Source organism: Cebidichthys violaceus, unplaced genomic scaffold (genome assembly GCF_023349555.1).
Source record: "Cebidichthys violaceus isolate CVI_PGR_0920_01 unplaced genomic scaffold, fCebVio1.0.p SCAF_4, whole genome shotgun sequence".
Taxonomy (NCBI): Eukaryota; Metazoa; Chordata; class Actinopteri; order Perciformes; family Stichaeidae; genus Cebidichthys; species Cebidichthys violaceus.
Window position 1 is genome coordinate 16,181,204 of NW_027176594.1, and position 17,225 is coordinate 16,198,428.

The window sequence follows — 17,225 nt, forward strand, 5'->3', positions numbered from 1 at the left end:
TACTAATAAATTCATCGGCGTTGTTATAAATGATCTGTATTTAAAGCCATATATATATATATATATATATATATAAGCACGTCGGCGCTTGATATTTCCACTGATTAATAGGTCAGAAACTGTTCTCCATTAAAAAGTGTGTGACAGCGATCCCGGAATAATCCGCTTCACGCGTGTGTCCATGCACTCGTTAGCATCTGGAAATGCGAAAAAGTGGCTTTTGAACAGCTCTGTCTCTACCATTATTCATCCTAACATGTGGAAGATTTGCGGTTTAAAGATATGCATAATCAGCTATTAATCAAAGAACATAAACATACACATCAGAAGCATTAAAATGCTGGAATTTAATTTCCTCACATGGGTCCTGATGCAGGACGGTCCTATTAACAAGTTCCTCGTTAGTTTCTGTCAGTCCGTATAATTTCATGTTTATTACCCTTTGATTGTTTGTAAAAAAAAGTCAGCGTCAGCAGGACCAGAACTATAATGCAACAATATATAATTGTTTCCTCCAGACCAAAAGAACCACAGGTGTGAAAGCACCCTAAGTCCCATCACACTAGTTCTGTTGTTGCATTAGAAATACTTGTGATATACATTAGATGTGTATCTAACACTTGAAGTCAAGTTTTTGTCCTCCTCTGTTGTGCGCTGAAAAAAATGATGAGCATCACACTGACCTTGTTAACACAAAACAATTCCCTATTTTTCCTCGAAAGGTCACCCTCGCCTTTTGTGGTCCAGAAAGATCTCTGAACCGTAAGCAGGGGGCCACGCGGGGAGCAGCGAGGGGACGTTTTCGGGGGGTTGTCTCGGCCCGTCCAGAGCTCTCACCAATTATTCTTTCTCTCTGCAAGTTGTCTCACCGATTGCGTCTGAAAAAAATTGCCGAGATGGGATGAACCCAGACTCGGGCCTCCCAAAGCTCCTGGGTGGTCAGTCTATCAGCAGACACCGACTATCTCCCTCAGCATCAGTGTCACACCAGAGCCGTAATCTATTTGGCAAGCAAACGCCATTATTGTCATTAGTCTCCGGAGGCCTCCTCGGGGGTCAGGAGTAGCTTGTTTAGTCACTGAGGCAGACGGGGCTGGACCACGGGGAGCGGGAGGGCGAGGGTCAGCGCGGGTGTCTAACGTGGCTTTGTGACTGACTGTTGCATGACATTAGGAGGGTGTGAGAGCCTTGCTCCACACTAACATATGCGTGTGTTACACAGCCTTTATTGCTATTGTTGCTATGGTGTCGTCAAACGGAGTCGCTGACAGATGTTGGACCGGGCTGAATGAAATTCTGATGTCTGAATCTAATGCGGACTGGGTGTCGTTTACACCCAAACAAAGATAATTGCTGGGAATGTGTGTTGTGTGTGTGTGTGTGTGTGTGTGTGTGTGTGTGTGTGTGTGTGTGTGTGTGTGTGTGTGTGTGTGTGTGTGTGTGTGTGTGTGTGTGTGTGTATTTGCTTTAAGCATGAGGCTTTTAAAAAGCCATCACGAAAAAACGATCCCAGCGTGTGTTTCTACTTTGACATTTATATTACGCTCACATGTGTAAGTTATCAGGAGGGAGAGGTCCTGTCTGGACCAGTGATAGCTTCTAACACGCATGTCCCGCGGACCTTTATACGAACACCTTCCCCTCAAGTGGAAACACACAAAGAATTAACTATGCAGAGAAAGAGCCTATCCGCCATAAATACCTAAACGAAACAAAGGAATGACACAATGAGTCAAAGACATCTGGACCCCTTACAGCCGCAACCCCGACTGCTGGCAGAGAAACCAGCGTCAGCCTTGCATTTCATCAGACCGCCACACCGCCGCCCGCCGCTACCACCGCGAGCAATTAGTTCAGCATGGCTTATATCTCGGGCCGTCTCTCTCCCTGTGGGAAAGACGACCAATTAGGCTGCGCAGGGGGAACGCGGGAGGAGAGGGCCAAAGAATGAGAGAAATGTAAACCCAAAGCGAAGGGCTGGGGAAAATACCAGCCCCATGCTAAAAAACAATGGACGAGTTGAGTCAGTGAAGGGGAGCGTCGGAGCAGCAGTTGTTTGAAATCTTCACTGCCGTGGATCTCTGGATGGAACGAAAGGGAGGGGGTGGGGTGGGGGGCCTCAGAGAAAGTTCTCCATATCTAATGTATGTGTGTGTGTGTGTGTGTGTGTGTGTGTGTGTGTGTGTGTGTGTGTGTGTGGTATAGATGAAAGCATATATGTAATGCACTATACTGAGTGATAGACCACCACATCCTAAAGACATTCACGTGTTTATGAAGCGCAGGATGGAAGCCACCCACCATCACTTCTCTTTTATATCCCCGAGAAAACTGATGTCAGATTTTAATATATTTGACCGACCACTCTTTAAATTCCCAACGCTGTAGTGTTATCACCATGACAGATGTTACCAAAGAGCTTTTAGGGTTGGGTTTCCATAGCTACTCCTGTTTTAGGATTCAGTAAAAGTCCGACCAATACTGGATTTTTTTTTTTTTTTAAGGCCGATACAGATGTTGATATTCGACAGTTGAAAATAATCTGCCTACAATATATTCGCTGATTTTGATTTCCTTGAAGACAAACACTTTACAATCAAACGTCTCTCTTGTAGAGACACTAATTCTTTGGCATTTCTCTATAGAACTACTTGTTACGTATTGGCCTCTGAGATACTGATACAACTAATGTTGGCCAAAATACCGACCCAGCGATTTGTCGGTTGGACTCTAGCTTCCCTTCCAAGTTGGCAACATTCCATAACATTTTATTGTCCAGTTCTCAAAAGACGTTCATCTTTTTTTTTTCTTTTCTTTTTTTTTTTTTTTTTTACAAAGAATGGAAATTCCACCTGTAATTGATTTTGAACAGAAACGTTTTTATATTTTTTTGGGTGGTGGCTATAATAAAAAGTGTAATATTTTCAGATCCTGGGGGTGAAGCACTTTGATGAAGTGTGAGTGAGCTTTTGCACATTTCTTCTCTGCTTCCATGGTATCAGTGAAAAACAATGATTATCCTCTCAGGGCGGAATCAGAAACATATGCCTATCACAATGTGCAATCTGTGGCAATAAAGTTGTTTTTTTTTTTGTGGCTGTTGAATGCATGTAAATTGCATTAAGTCATCAGGAGGAGAATGGTGACATGCTGCGAGGGCATAAGCACTTGGGACTTGCGTTAGATCAAGGATTTTGGAAATGAGTGGTGAGGTATGTTGGCTTCTTACCTCTTCCAAGTGTATTCCCCTGAGTCTGCTGCATTCCCCTCTTCCTCTCTGAGATCTCTCTCACATCATGTGTGGAGTTCCTCAGCTGCTCGACGTTTGAATTTTCGAGGGGATTTGTTGAACTGCAAAGGTTTTATCACAAAGGGGTAAAATAAATGTAAGATAAAATACTTTTGTTTGAATAGTGACCTCATTTAAATAGTCACAATGTTTATTTTTTGTTGTTTTAAATGGTTTTCTTACAGTTGGGCACTGTGGTTTTTAGTATATGACACTCAAACATGAGTAGGTTGTGTATTTGTTTGGAACTATTTTCAGCTGCGGATTAATACACACTTGGTGCAGAGTTTCCCAAACTTGTATTCTGAGGGCCCAATTTTTAACAATGACAAACATCGTGACCCAATTCACAGACGTCCTTATATTATCTATAAATGGACATCCTGACCGACTCTTAATGCCATTTCCACATCACCTCATATTATCTTGAAGAGCTCAACCAGCCATTTAGAAGAGATGTGCGTTTGATGAATCACAACTTTGTTTTAGGCACGTGTCATTGAAAACATGTAAATAATAAATACTTTATAAATGTGACCATTTTACATGCGTTTAGATGGAGTTAACTTGTCATCTCCTCTCAACGGTCAAACAAACAGAATGTATGCTAACATATCTTATAAATAGGCTACAATTATAAGAGCAACGCGAACAGTCAGGCTTCCTCGTGTGGCTGAAAGGGGTACTGCAGTGTAAACGTTAAATGAAAAGAAAATGGAAGAAATTCTGCTAATTTATTTTGGCGTCCCAAATAAAATCACCCGCGGCCCTCCTGTGGGTCCCGACCCCCCGTCTGCTCGAGTGCGTATTTGCAGAGAAGAACAGTTGCGGCGTTCGTGGTATTGAATGAGCATGTCACCACGTGCAAAAGTGTGACACAATGACAACAATGTAGCCCTGTTGCACAGAACAGTGAGCTGTATCAAGCATTTGGATACAATTACTTTGTTAGCAGGATCAATTCATTGTTGTTATTTTTTTTTACTGGTTTGGCCTTTGCCATCTGATATCCTTTTTCCTCTCATGTTCCCTCCTTCAGGGATGCTGGTGGTGATCGTGCTGCTCCTCATAGCCATCGTAGTGATCGCCGTGTGGCCCGTGTAGCCGACAACGACCTGCGCTCAACGACTCCTACGACGACTGCTTGAAACCTTTTTGCATCTACGGTACTCAGATGTACAGTCGTATAAACACCCATCAGATTCATATGGAGTCAAAGGCCCAACCAAGCCAATGTGAAAAGAAGACTTTAAAAAAAAAAAAATGGCATATATGCTTGTTCTATTTAACAGTTGTTAAAGTGTCTGTCTCATTAAATTCTCAATGTATCAAACAGTTAAATTATTTCGGGGTTGGTAAGCCTTTTGAAAGATGTGTCTAGCCTGGACTGTGGTGAATGTTGACCCAGCAGTGGGACGTCCCGCAGGCAGCGGGAGCTTTTCTCCGTCTGTGGTTCCGGGTCCGAGGCTCATGCTGACGGACAGTGCAATCTTTGCATTCCTCCACACTCACTCGTATGTACCCATGCATTACTGTTGCACCTGTAATGTTATCATTTGTCTTGGGATTTTATAACGTTTATAAAATAGCTTTCAGCCAAAACTGTCGGCTCGGCTGTGTAGCTATCATGGCTGCTTTTCCTTGCTTGTAAATCAACTTGCCTTGTAATTTCTGATAAATGGAATTTCCACTTAATAGTCCCCGGACTGCTGTCTGTCCACATTTAAAGCTCAGGGCTCACTCTGGAGGATCGCAGTGTTTGGTTACATGACATTTAGCCGAACATACTAGTTCCACACTACCCATATTTCCATTGAGAAATCTACTAGTAAATGAAATGAAATGAAATGAAGAAAAGTCAACTTTGTGCCTTTTGGAATAACTGAACATCTCAATAAATACAACGTAATCATTCCACTCAACAGAGGCAAATGTTATTTTAATGTAACAAGAGTTTATTTCAACTGAAAATCTGAATGTAGTTCTACCAGGTTGGTGTGTTCAGTAGTTATTATTTCCTTCTTTAGTGGCAACGATCTAAACAACCACAAACAAGTAAAAAAAAAAAAAAAGAAAAAAAGAGTTGAAAAAGACAATAAAATCCACAATGTCTTGTGTCATTAAATATATTCATATATAATAACCATAATATATTAGTACGCATTGTAAAACAACATTGCAAAAAAAACACATAAATGGCAATGGTGACAACTAAACAACATTTACAATTTCATAGTATGAACACAAAGCAATGCTTTGACAGGTATGTGTGAAGCGTTTCATCAGGAAGCTTGTCAAAACCATCGCCCCAGGAGACGGATGTAAAATGTACAGCATGAGGCCACAGAGACCAGAGAGGTGGGATTACAGATTACAATGTGCCAAACAGAAAGAAACAAACATGTAATGTTACGTTGTAGGGTTAACAATGAAAGGCGGGAACATGTACATATACTGTGTGTGTGTGTGTGTGTGTGTGTGTGTGTGTGTGTGTGTGTGTGTGTGTGTGTGTGTGTGTGTGTTTAAAAGAACAAAACACTCCATCAAACCCTAAATGTCAATGTCAGTACTGAGACGTACTTTAGCAATAAGGGCATCTGTTCTTTTTGTTTTACCGTTGAACCCAGGTGATTTTGATTTCTCGTGGTTTTGAAAGCCATCTAGAAGGCATTTGAGTGAGATATTGGAATAAGAAATTGTTACCATTTTAAACAGAGGAAGTATAAATCCATAAGATTAAAACCACGTGTCAAGAAAACATCTCAAACCCCCCCTTTTTTTTTTTTACAGTTACTTTGGAACGGATTAAAAGGTGCTAAATGTGGTTTTGTGATCCAACAAATACTTTGGGCAACATAAAAAATATTGCTCAAAGTGTTTCGGGATGGACTGAAAGGAAATCCAGTTTATGATACTTCAGACACACTGTTATTTTTTATTTTTTTTTACCACCAAACTGCACACAAATAAACGAGCGATGTGGCTCGAAATCGAGCAGCGTCAAGTGATTGCAATTCACCCCGTTCCTCCCTGTGCAAGTGTCAAAGTGAAGCGAATTTAAAGTGACAGGCCAATGGGAGACTGTGGCTTCTGACTGGTCGCACAGTGAATGATGTACAGTCGTGCATTGTTTGCAAAGGAGAGTGTTGGACTGTAAAGGTTTTCATCCGCACTCTATTCCAGAATCCAGAATTGTTGATCACTTTTTTATTTTTTTTTCAAGGTGCAGTTTGCACTTCAGTTTCTTTATTTTCCTCGGATTAGTCTGCACTGCATGAGGTAAGGGCATCGTTTTCCTTTCTTTATGCCCGCTCTCATTGCTCTCTACTTTCTGCATCGATTGAGTTCAATGCAGCACTTTCATCGGCACAACTGTACTGTTGCATCCACTTTGCACAATGAACTACATTGAGCAAACGTTGTCACTATTGTCACTAAAGACATGTAATGAGTTAAAACAAACAAAATTGTTTAACCAAGAACAACTCCTGATTTTGTGAATATCTCTGGTCATTGTGTAAAAGCACCAGTTAGTGAATTGAACATTATAGTCTCAAATGAGATGCATTCACATGCAAGTAGAACTACAGATTTCTTGTTTCTTGAGTTGCAGACATACCTGAATTTGTACAACGGGGAGAACATGAATCTAATGTATAATGCATTTCTGTGGCTTTGCAAACAATATATATTTTTTTTTATGGCACAATTCTTAACAGAAATATTATTACCCCTCAATCAGATCAGTGAAGACTTTTGATGAAACAAGCTCGCCTCTTCGCTAAGAATACAACAAGAAAACCATGCAGAGGCAAAAAGTTGCAGTGGTAATTAAGTGGTGTTTTTTTTTTTTTTTCTGTCATTTTTGCACCAGCAGGAAATGTCCATACAAATTTAAACATAAAATATAATGGTTTCATACTGAGATAAAAAAAAAAAGGGAAAACAAACACAAATAACTTTATATGCTGGTAATAGGTGCAAATTTGGCAAATCCACAAGAGAGGCAAATCTCAAAGTATAATAAACCATGAAACCAAATCTGCGAGGTGAGCTCCTTCAACAAAAGTCCACTAGAAAAAAACAAATCATCCTAAATAATTCTCTTCATGCTTCTACACGAAAAAAGCAGCGACGTAAACAGTCTTTTGTCTGTCCGTGGTCCTCCGTCTGCCTCTCTTTGTTTATTTTTATTTTTTTTATCATTTTTTCATCACCCGCTCAGCTTTTCTCTTGAATTCCTCTCCCTCTCCGGCATCCTCTCCATCTTGTTTCCCCGCCTATGGCTTCTTGCACTTGCCTTTCTTCTCGCGCTGCTGGAACTTCCTGAGCCTGCGCGCCCACGTGTCCCTCCACTGGATAACCAGGCTGCCTTTGTCCGCCACCACTCCGCTCTGGCCGGGGGAGTCCTCGTCGTTCCCCAGCAGCAGGTACTTCTTCCCGGGCTTGATCTTGGGACACTTGCAGGCCACGTCCTTGGCGCGGACCCACAGGAACTGGTCGCCGCGGCGGATGCGGCTCTCGCCCTGCTTGTAGACGGAGATGATGTTGACGGTGAACTTCCACCACTCGCCGGCCTTGTCCGCCTTCAGGATGTGCACCTGGACAGCTGCGGAGTGAAATCGGGTTGGACAAATGGTATGACACATTATCACCTGATAAATATATGAAGGAGAAGTCATTTTAGTACACGGCTACGTCCGAGCTGTACGATCCGTCCAAGGACGTCACAACACCCGGTTGAAAGATCGGCCAATCTGAAGATGGCTAATCAAGCAGTAGAGCTACTTTGAGGGATTTACAGTGCTGGAAATCCATTTATCTTTGTTTTGGCTTTTAGTAAAGTCAGTGAGGCTTACTGATAAATTACCGACAACTTCGTCATCAGGTTTGGTTGCTTAATAACGGCAGGCGCAACAGGAACGCAAAGCACCTTGGATAAAAATAAATAAAATGAAAACAGCATGGTCGGTGTCTTCCACGTGTTTTTTAGACGTGGCATGTGAACCGTCCCCAACGTTAACGTTATGCCTTTCAAATAGGGCAGGCATCAAATCTTCAAAATAAGGTGTATCAGATACATATTTAATCAAAATAAAAGTAGATATAACCATTGAGATTTGGGGCCAAAACAACTTGGATCGGGACATCCCTACAGGTTGGATGTTCTTCTGATAATCAAGGGGCTTTTACAGCAATCATTTGTCATCATTTTTGACATCTCGTTAGTATGAGCTGCTGATAACATTGACAAATCAACTGGCGAGTAATGACCTGAGAAATAAGAGAAGTGATAAAGGCAGATGAATCTTTGTGAACGGGCACTCATGTACTTGTAAATCCCAATGAACTAGACTTGTGGTATGAATACTGTTTTTATCCTCGTGGAAAAGGCTGGTTTATGGTCCAGCTGTAATATACAGCCCCACGTGCATTGTGTCCATTACTACTGACGGAGCAGCGTGATTTGTAATGTGATTAGGAGACAGGGTAGGGCTCTTAGAGACGTGAGCCGGAAAGACACTCAGTGATATCACATGATGAATCAACCGGTATGGTCCTCGGAGAGAGGGAGGGAGGGAAAGAGAGGAACCTAACCCAGCATGTATCAATATGTATTACATTGACCAGATCTCTATTAACTTCCATTATACTTCTCCTGTACTCATGGGAAAGCTTTTGAAATGTGCTACAGGGTCACTGGTTTCACTTTCAGCGTCGAGCTGATGGAGCCGAACATCATGGCAGTATTAAGAGATATATCCTGCACGTGCTGGATCACCGCCTTGGGAGCACAGACTGTATATAAGAAGTGGAGGTAGTCACCGTGACGTCACCCATTGGTTTGTGAACTGCTATTTTGAAGCCTTGAGTTTGGCATTTTGGCTTTCGCCATCTTGGTATTTGGCCGTTGTTATTTTGGCTTTTCGGCCGTTAGCCAAGCACTGAATAAGACGATTGACTTTCATGAAGTGAGAGCACACTGTAGAACGGGTTAAAGTTGTAAGGAGAAAACACAGACAACTCCCAGATCGGACAACGCCGTGGTAGCGACCTGTCAATCACAAGGTAGCCCCGCCCTAAAGCATACCCTGCTTTATGGTCTATTTTACTCTAAATGGACCATCATTTACTGAATGAACATCAAGCTGTATCGAAGAAACTAGTAACTGAGAGCATAAACTCATGTATATAATGTTAACTGAGGTAATAAATCAAGTGAGAAGTCATTTTCTCAAAGACTTCTATACAATCTGACTGGCTATAAACCTTTATTGACTTGGGGAAAAGACACAATAACAGATTCTTTCTTCTGTGATATGTTTTTTTCCCCCCAAAATGCACCATGGGAAAATCATGCTTACAGCCTTGTCAGGCTTTTTTTGGAATCAAAAAACAAGTATTTTCTAACATAGTTGCTTATCGTCCATCCAAGCTGTAGAATAGCTCCAACTGTGAGTCTTATCGCCAATGCAGATAGCGAATGGGACTTTTACTTCCTGAACCAGGGGGGCACCCAAAATACCACCTCCCTCGTTTGTAGATCGTTTTCACCCCAGTTGTACAGTATGTCCCCCTGAGGCCCCGTGTCAACAGAGACTGGTCTGGTGCCACCCGACGGTGACCTCGGCACCACCTTGCACCTACCGGCTGCCACCAGGTGCCGGTCCCTCTGTTTGTGTTTAGTCAACAATCACAGCACACCCAGAGTAGTTCTACCCGGGATGTTTCTGTTCATCAGACATCTCCACCCCCTCCCTGCGCCCCGCCCCCTCCTGCGATTCTTTATGTGCGGCTGTATGTCGACCGCAGAAGCTTGTGGCGGTGTTTCCCTACGCAGCATGGAGCCCCGCTCCCCTGCTGATCTTTTCAAAACGGTCCAAAGCTGTGGCTCTCTCTCTGCTCCTCCTGTAGATTTACATTGTGTTTGACTTTTCACTCCGCTTCGCTTCGCTCGTGTATGGTAACTACTGTACAGGGATCTTGTTCTGGTCTATTATGAATCTTTGAATATGCTACCGCAAGCTAAGGACACATATGACAAGGAGCTCAATGGTTCTTACGTACAAAGTTCACCTTTGTGATGTTGTTTTAACAATAATCTGATTTTAAAAAAGGAAGGTTATTTGGGGAGCATGGACTAATTATCTGTTGCTCTTTTCTGTATGAAAACATCAAATTTGTTTTATGTATATACTTACATAAAAAATATCCTGCATCCTCACTGATAAATGGTGCACAAGAGGACCTTCCCACTGTATTTGGCTTGGTATCCCACCCATCAGCACCAGCAGATCCCCTACACTTCACACACAACACATGCCAAACCAGTTGGGAAGCTCTACTGGCTCCGGCAACGCGATGAATGGTTTCTCCAGCAGGACATCCTTATGTCTCTCTTTACCACTACGTCCTCGAATAAATGCTGCCTGCCAATATCATGCAGGTGTTGAGTAAATAGCCTACTGACAAAATCCATTTGTCATCTGTAGCTTCTAGATTTAAACTAGAACCTGATGTTGAAAAGGCTGACGACGTTGCTTTTTGGGCCAACCAAAGAAAAGCAAAACGCCATGCAGCTGACATCTCGACATCCGACTAAAAGTTCCTCCTCATTTTTCGTGCGTTTTCCTACGAAAGCCAGCAACACGTGTCAATTCCTGCTCGTTACATGCATATGGCCTTTTCACAATAAACTTCTTCACAGGAAACTTAGTTACGTCTAGGCATAGATCGTCGCTTGGGTTAAGATGGCTACGGAAACATCGTTACTGGAGTTCGCAAGTTACGTGACCAAAACATCAACACTGGCTCTTTACGCACAATGGAAGGAACAAAGGTCTCCTGGCTGAGAGATTGCTGCTTGTTGGAGACATCGACCTCCCCTCCCGCCCGCACAGTATGTCTTTATACTTCCTCGACCATGATTACGTGGATAACACACGATTACTTTTTTGGAATATCTACAAATTACGGCACATTATTTGTCGTAGGAATTGCTACGAACGCTGGATGAGGCCGCCTGAGCCGACACTTTTGTGGATGAACGGACGCAGGCTTCAGAGGCGCGGCTCTTCTCACGACATCAGCGGGCGAGGTAGGCACTGGTGGAAGAGGAGGTGTCTATAAGCTGACCCCCCCCCCTCCCCCTAACTCCTCTAAATCCCTGCGGAACAAAGCCCCCGGGGCCCTGTCTGTCAAGCTGCCGAGGTATGCCGCAGGATGCCGCTGCTTGCTTGACCGGTTCAGCGGGCTGACTTCAATCGAGGGAGGGGACGGAGGGAGGGGGAAGAGGGGAGAGGTCATACGTCTTATCCACACCTTGAATGGCGTGGCGGACGGGCGGCCACAGGAATGCAGCGGGAATGGCGTCGGCCGTGGGGGAAGTGGGCTGCCTTAATGAGGATCTCTTGGAGAGAGCGCCCACTGTCCGTCACACTGTCTTTGCTTCATCCCCTCGGGTCTTAAATGCCCGCTCGGAGACCCCCCCCCCCCCCCCCCCCCCCCCCAAAACGCACACCTCTGCCTAATTCTTCATCCTGCCCTTTCTCTCTTTCTGTTTGTCTGCTTCTCTCATCCTCCTTGAAGATCTGCTGTCGTGCGTTTGATCCTTTGTCTCTGTCCTCAGAAAGCTGAGAGTAAGCCATCAGTGAAAATGCCTCCCCTGTAAACTGCAGCAGCTCCCCAGCAACATGCTGGACTGGGATGTATGGGATGGGAGGTATTCTGGGCCCAGTGCGTATCCCAAACTGTGCTCAGTGGTTCTGCTGCCTCCCAAAGAAGCCTGAGACACACTATTTGTTCCTGCAGAATAAGAAACTTTAAAAACATGTTTTATCCTGAGCCAAGCCAGTGAAAACGGAAACGGGGTGTTTCTTCCATCAGACCACCTGTTTTAAAGCTTTCCTGTAGAAGTGAACGTTAATCCAAGTCATGAACTGGTCTGTTGATTTACCGTAATCTTTCTTGCAGTACTTCTTCATGTTGATCTTCAGTTTGCCTTTAGACGCTTTGCAGTAAGAGTCACAGTCTGCAAGAATAAGAGGGGAGAAAATACGGTTAGGAGGCTGGAGGGGGAAAACAAACAGTGTTTTATTTAGTAAAGGAGGGCGAGAGTTTTGTGAATACATTAAGAATTCATCGTTGGGGGAGATAAAAACAAATCTCACAATAAGCAATTTTCAGAACATGGGGGGGCTACTAAGTCAAAAGTGAATTTATTACAAACAAAGAAATTGGATTGAAAAGAAAAATCTCTTAAAAATTTAATTGAATAATGTATCATTCATACTCAACTGATTAACAATAATAATATTTGTTTTAAAATTATTATTATTGTTATTAATTATTATTATGATACGCAAATGTAGGCTATTACATTTACCAAAAATCATCTACATGTCAAAAACTAAATCTGGTAAATATCCCCTTCAATGTGAAAGAAAATGTTTACAGTGTGAATTATTGATGATATGTTTTATCAATTAATCAATTAATAAACAATTATTTCACATGTGTAAAGATGGTTGTAAAATGCAAACTCACTATAGATGAGCTGGGAGTTTAATTAGCACTAATCCATGATTAACTTTATAATTTCCACTAGATTGAAATGTAAGAAATATTTTCCTCTGTTGGACCTACATTTACAGGTATGGAAATAAGGTCATATTTTAACTTTACACAGCTGCTTTAGCACCGCCTCCAGTCCTATTTCTGTTCAATCATGCATTTCTGGTTCTGGACCAGAAGGCCGTCTTAGTAAAGACACAAAGAAAGAAGAGGGAAGAAAAAAATGTCTGCCTTTTGAGAACAAAGAGAAAGTAAGGTTCCCTTAAAACAACTGTAGAGAACAACAACGACAGTCTGCAGTTTTGATGCCACTGCTGGAATCATGGAGGGTGTGTGTTTTGTTCATGGTGGAGGCACTTTAACCTTCTAACTAACCTCCATGTGTGATGGCGAGGACCTCTGAATGGAGCTGGTGGTACCAGCAGCGGTTTAAGAGAAGAACCCCGCTACCTACTCACTCCCCGTCAAGACTGTGGGAATGAGTCAGGCCCGGAGCAGACCCCACTGTCCCCCCCCACTCCCACCACCACCACCTCACTCCGAAATCTCACCTCGCTTGTCACCTCAGCCCCCGACCTCCCGGAAAAAAAATAACCCTTGGGATCACATCAAGGCCCCATCGAAGACCACGTCAAGCTTTTGCATTTATTGTAGTGCGGACGTGAGGGGGGTGGGAGGGAGCTGAGGGCTGGCAGCTATTTGAAGGACTAGAAGGTTGGGGGGTGTGAAAGGGGGTCAATGCCACACAAAGGGAGGTCAGGAAGGGAAAATTAGCCATCCATGAAGCGTTAGGCAGAGGACCCCCTTTTTTTTTTTTTGGGTGGGAGGGCGGAGGCATCCACTCTGGAGCCGTGAACAAATAAATACCTCACGCAGGCAGAGGGGTCACCCGAATCTCCTCACGACTCACTCGTCTGTGTATGTGTACGCCGAGTGCTTAAAGTGTATTTCAGATTGATTCGTCATCTGGATAAAAAACAACTTTTTGTGCACAAAAGTCTCTGTGCACAAAATCACGTCGGTAAGGGAACTCACACCGTACTGGATCTCCCATTGGTTGTTTTGAATTATCGGAAGTATGCATTGCAGATTATAACCAACCCTGCTCCTTGTCCGTATGGATCCATAAGGATATACATATGCTGTACCTTTTATGATTGATTACCTGGAGGTGAAGGAGGCAACTGTATCGACCTCCCTCCACTTTGCCCCAGCAACCCAGAGCGTATATAGCTGCAAGCGATTGCCCCCTGCGTTGCTGTCATGTTGACAGCCACATACAGTGCGGGCCAGGATAGCGTGTGACGTGAGGCCATATCATAAGAAAGAAAAAAATTACTTGTTTTCCTTTCTTTTCTGCTCCTTTAGCGCTCTCCCAACAGGGCATTAATTGGATCCAGAGTATACTGATTTGGTTTACACTTCAGTGCTGCAAGTTGTAATGAGCATAATGCAAGAAAGGAGGGAGGAAGAGGTGGATGGACAGCGAGCAGTAGTGGAGGAGAGTGATGGCGGAGGAAGGACCGGAGCTTTCAGGCGGACTGAATATGAACAAACTTCATTGTTGTGAGCAGATCTTTGCCCCATGCCTTTACTCTCCTTTATGCTCCGTTTGAATGAGGTTGCCCAGGGAACACCACGACGAGAAAAAATGCAGGGAGGGAGGAGGGAGAATGGATACTGGTGGAGAGCGAAGGGGTGGAGAGGTTGACAACCCCCCCCACCCCCCCCCACCCCCCCACCCCCCCACAAAAAACAAAGACAGGAGTGAAGTTTATCAGGGGGGATGGGAAGAAGAAGATGAGGAGGAGGAACAGGGCTTTTAAGTAAAATTCCAAAATCAGCAAAAATTCCAAATCTGGTTGCCTCACAATCTGGTTGTTAGTAAATAGAGAGTAATGAAAAATAGGCAGAGTAAATGAAACAGAGGAGTCTATATGAGCTGCACCTGATTACCATGTAAATGATGGAAGGGGGAGCTGTGGAAAGGAATCTTTGTTTTCTCATAACCCCCCTTGATGCCATCATGATACTTCCCTTTGATAGCCTTTCGTTCCCCATTAGTGGACCCCTGAGACGCAGCTCCGGGCCCCGCTGAGAGCACCCCGAGATCCCCATTTAGGGCCAGGCAGTCCCCTACCGTGAGGACAAATGTTCCCTTTGTGCGCGCGTTACAAGCAGGGGAAGTGGGAGCAGTCCTGTAGCACTGAGCTAAAATGTGCTTTGGGTGTTCTGAGTAGATGTAGTTACTACAGCGCTTTGTCTCCTGCCTTTCAGAGGCACTGAGAAGTGCGTAACTGAGAGGTGGACCTTTGCCCCTTCCATCAAAGTGCTGTACAACCCTTTAAGCTAATCGTTTTCATTTGGGATGCTTCTTACTAAAGCTGCTTTAAGACAGAACACAGCACTGTACAGTTCTGTGTGTTTGAGCCAAAGCTTTATGGTGGCAATGGAAGCCAAACCAGGCCTGACTTTGGTTCAGCAGCCAGTGTTAGGTAGCACAGCAGTACAAAAAAAAACATGCCCCAAAATATAACATTGGTAGTAGTGTATGCTTTTGTGTACCCACTTCCTTTATAACTAAAAATATTCGGCTACAGTAAGATGATGAAAGACAACTGAAGTGGTTGATTGAAGCCAACGCACGAAGCAAACGTGGAAAAGAAATCAGACTTGTTTAAAATCAAACTCCCCGACATCCATCTTTTTTCTTTTCTTTTTTAGGGAAAAATGGAGCTATGGTGACACCACATGTCAGTTTGGCCATAAAGTCTTGTCGCAGCTCGCCGGGAAGAGAGCGGCCTCTAGCTAGCTTTGTAGCTTGTCCATCTCCGGAGCATTGGGGAGTGAGGCTGTGGGACCGTTAGACCCTGCCGCTTGCCACCAGGTCACCGGTCAGCCCATTTTCTGTAACCAGTACAGCATTAAAGCATGGTGGAATTAGCAAGCTGGCCAGTTGTCTGCTAGTTAGCTAGCTCTATTCCACCACGATTTAATGCTACACGGTTTACAGAAAATGAAACAAAGTTGTCACTTATCTGGCGATAGCAATGTGCTTTCTCTCACTTTGACAAGAGTGTGTGGATGGAGCATTTAGTTGATTGTACTCATTTTCTCAGGTTCTCTCAAGTTTGTAAGGAAGTTAGCCCGCTACAACCAATCGCAATGACAACAGTACACATGAAAATGGCCGCCACTCTGGCCGTCCTGCTATGTTGATTTGAATGGGATTGTCCGTTCCGTTCCTATTTTATTTCTATGTCCACAACACACCTCGAACACAGTTGATTTTCCGACCAACAAAAGGCGTTTCAAAGCAACCATCCCCACTTCTGCAGTGGTATGGCTGAGTACTAATATGTATTTCGTTGTTGCACAGATAATATTAAATGTACCAAGGCGAGTGAAATCTGATCTCCAGAAGTCTCTCGAAGCCAAAGCCAGGTGTGGATGGCCATTCTATCTCAACTGGATCTAGAAACACTCTGGATACATGTCTATATACTCAGTGATAACGTGGCCACAGAGGCAGGGCGGCATCAGAAGTACCACAGCGGCGAGACAAGGAGGTGTAATTGACGGCCCAGGAGGAGGGCTTTCTCCCTCAACCAGACTGATTGAGAAACAAATTGCGGCAAATAAAGCATGTAATTAGATTACGGAGCCCAGTGTGCTGCCCCTGCTCTGTCCTCCTCCGCTCACACAAGAGCCGTGAGTTTGGATCCCATCCAGCAAAGACGAGGAGAGAAAAGAGGAGTCCCCCGCTTCTTTTTTTCCCCTCATTGTATCGTCGCAGAGTAAAAGACGGTTTGTCTTCGGGGCAGACAACAGCCAGCGAAGAGGCTGTTAGAGGTCCTGACCTGATTGGAGTGGTGGCGTGCAAGCAGTTCTGATGAGTTGATTCGTCCTCTGCAGCTGATGAGGTTCAGATGAGTCAACGGGGACTCCTGTTGGTTATCAACCAAAAAGCGTGAACACGGAGAGAGGAAAGAACCCTGCCAAGGTTTGTCATGTCATTAAAATAACGGTTCTGAGCAACAAGATGTAAATTGCGTGCAAAGGTTTGATATCGATCGTGAGAATTTGATACTGTGCTGTTCTATCTTTGGCCCTGCTTATTGCAGAATTTTTATTTCTCCATTATTTCTTCCACAATTAAGCACGTAATAAGATCCCACGTTGACAGGACTGTGAAGCGCGGTGGAGTCGACGAGTGCTGAACAGGGTGTGTGAAGCGAGACTCATGTCCAAAGAATCCAAGGAGGGGTCCGCCACAGATTCTGATCACTTCCAGCCTCGAACAAGACACACACACACACACACACACACACACACACACACATAATAAGACTGAACCCCGTTA

At 43.9% G+C, this 17,225-nt stretch overlaps 2 protein-coding genes across 4 annotated transcripts in view; one reads left to right on the top strand and one right to left on the bottom strand.

Annotated features, from left to right (window-relative positions):
• Positions 1 to 5,810, top strand: part of stx8 (syntaxin 8) — a 43,733-nt gene extending 37,923 nt beyond the window's left edge. Inside the window, exon 8 of the mRNA XM_068726927.1 lies at positions 4,329 to 5,810. Within this exon, the coding sequence (XP_068583028.1) occupies positions 4,329 to 4,393 (65 nt within the window). The 3' untranslated portion in view covers positions 4,394 to 5,810. The remainder of the gene's footprint in view (positions 1 to 4,328) is intronic.
• A 92-nt stretch (positions 5,811 to 5,902) lies between these two features.
• ntn1a (netrin 1a) overlaps positions 5,903 to 17,225 on the bottom strand; it is a 58,064-nt gene continuing 46,741 nt past the window's right edge. For all 3 annotated transcript variants that reach the window (XM_068726926.1, XM_068726924.1, XM_068726925.1), the window contains 2 exons: positions 12,246 to 12,320; positions 5,903 to 7,898 (listed from right to left, as the gene is read on the bottom strand). In XM_068726926.1, the coding sequence (XP_068583027.1) occupies positions 7,570 to 7,898; positions 12,246 to 12,320 (404 nt within the window). In that variant the 3' untranslated portion in view covers positions 5,903 to 7,569. The remainder of the gene's footprint in view (positions 7,899 to 12,245; positions 12,321 to 17,225) is intronic.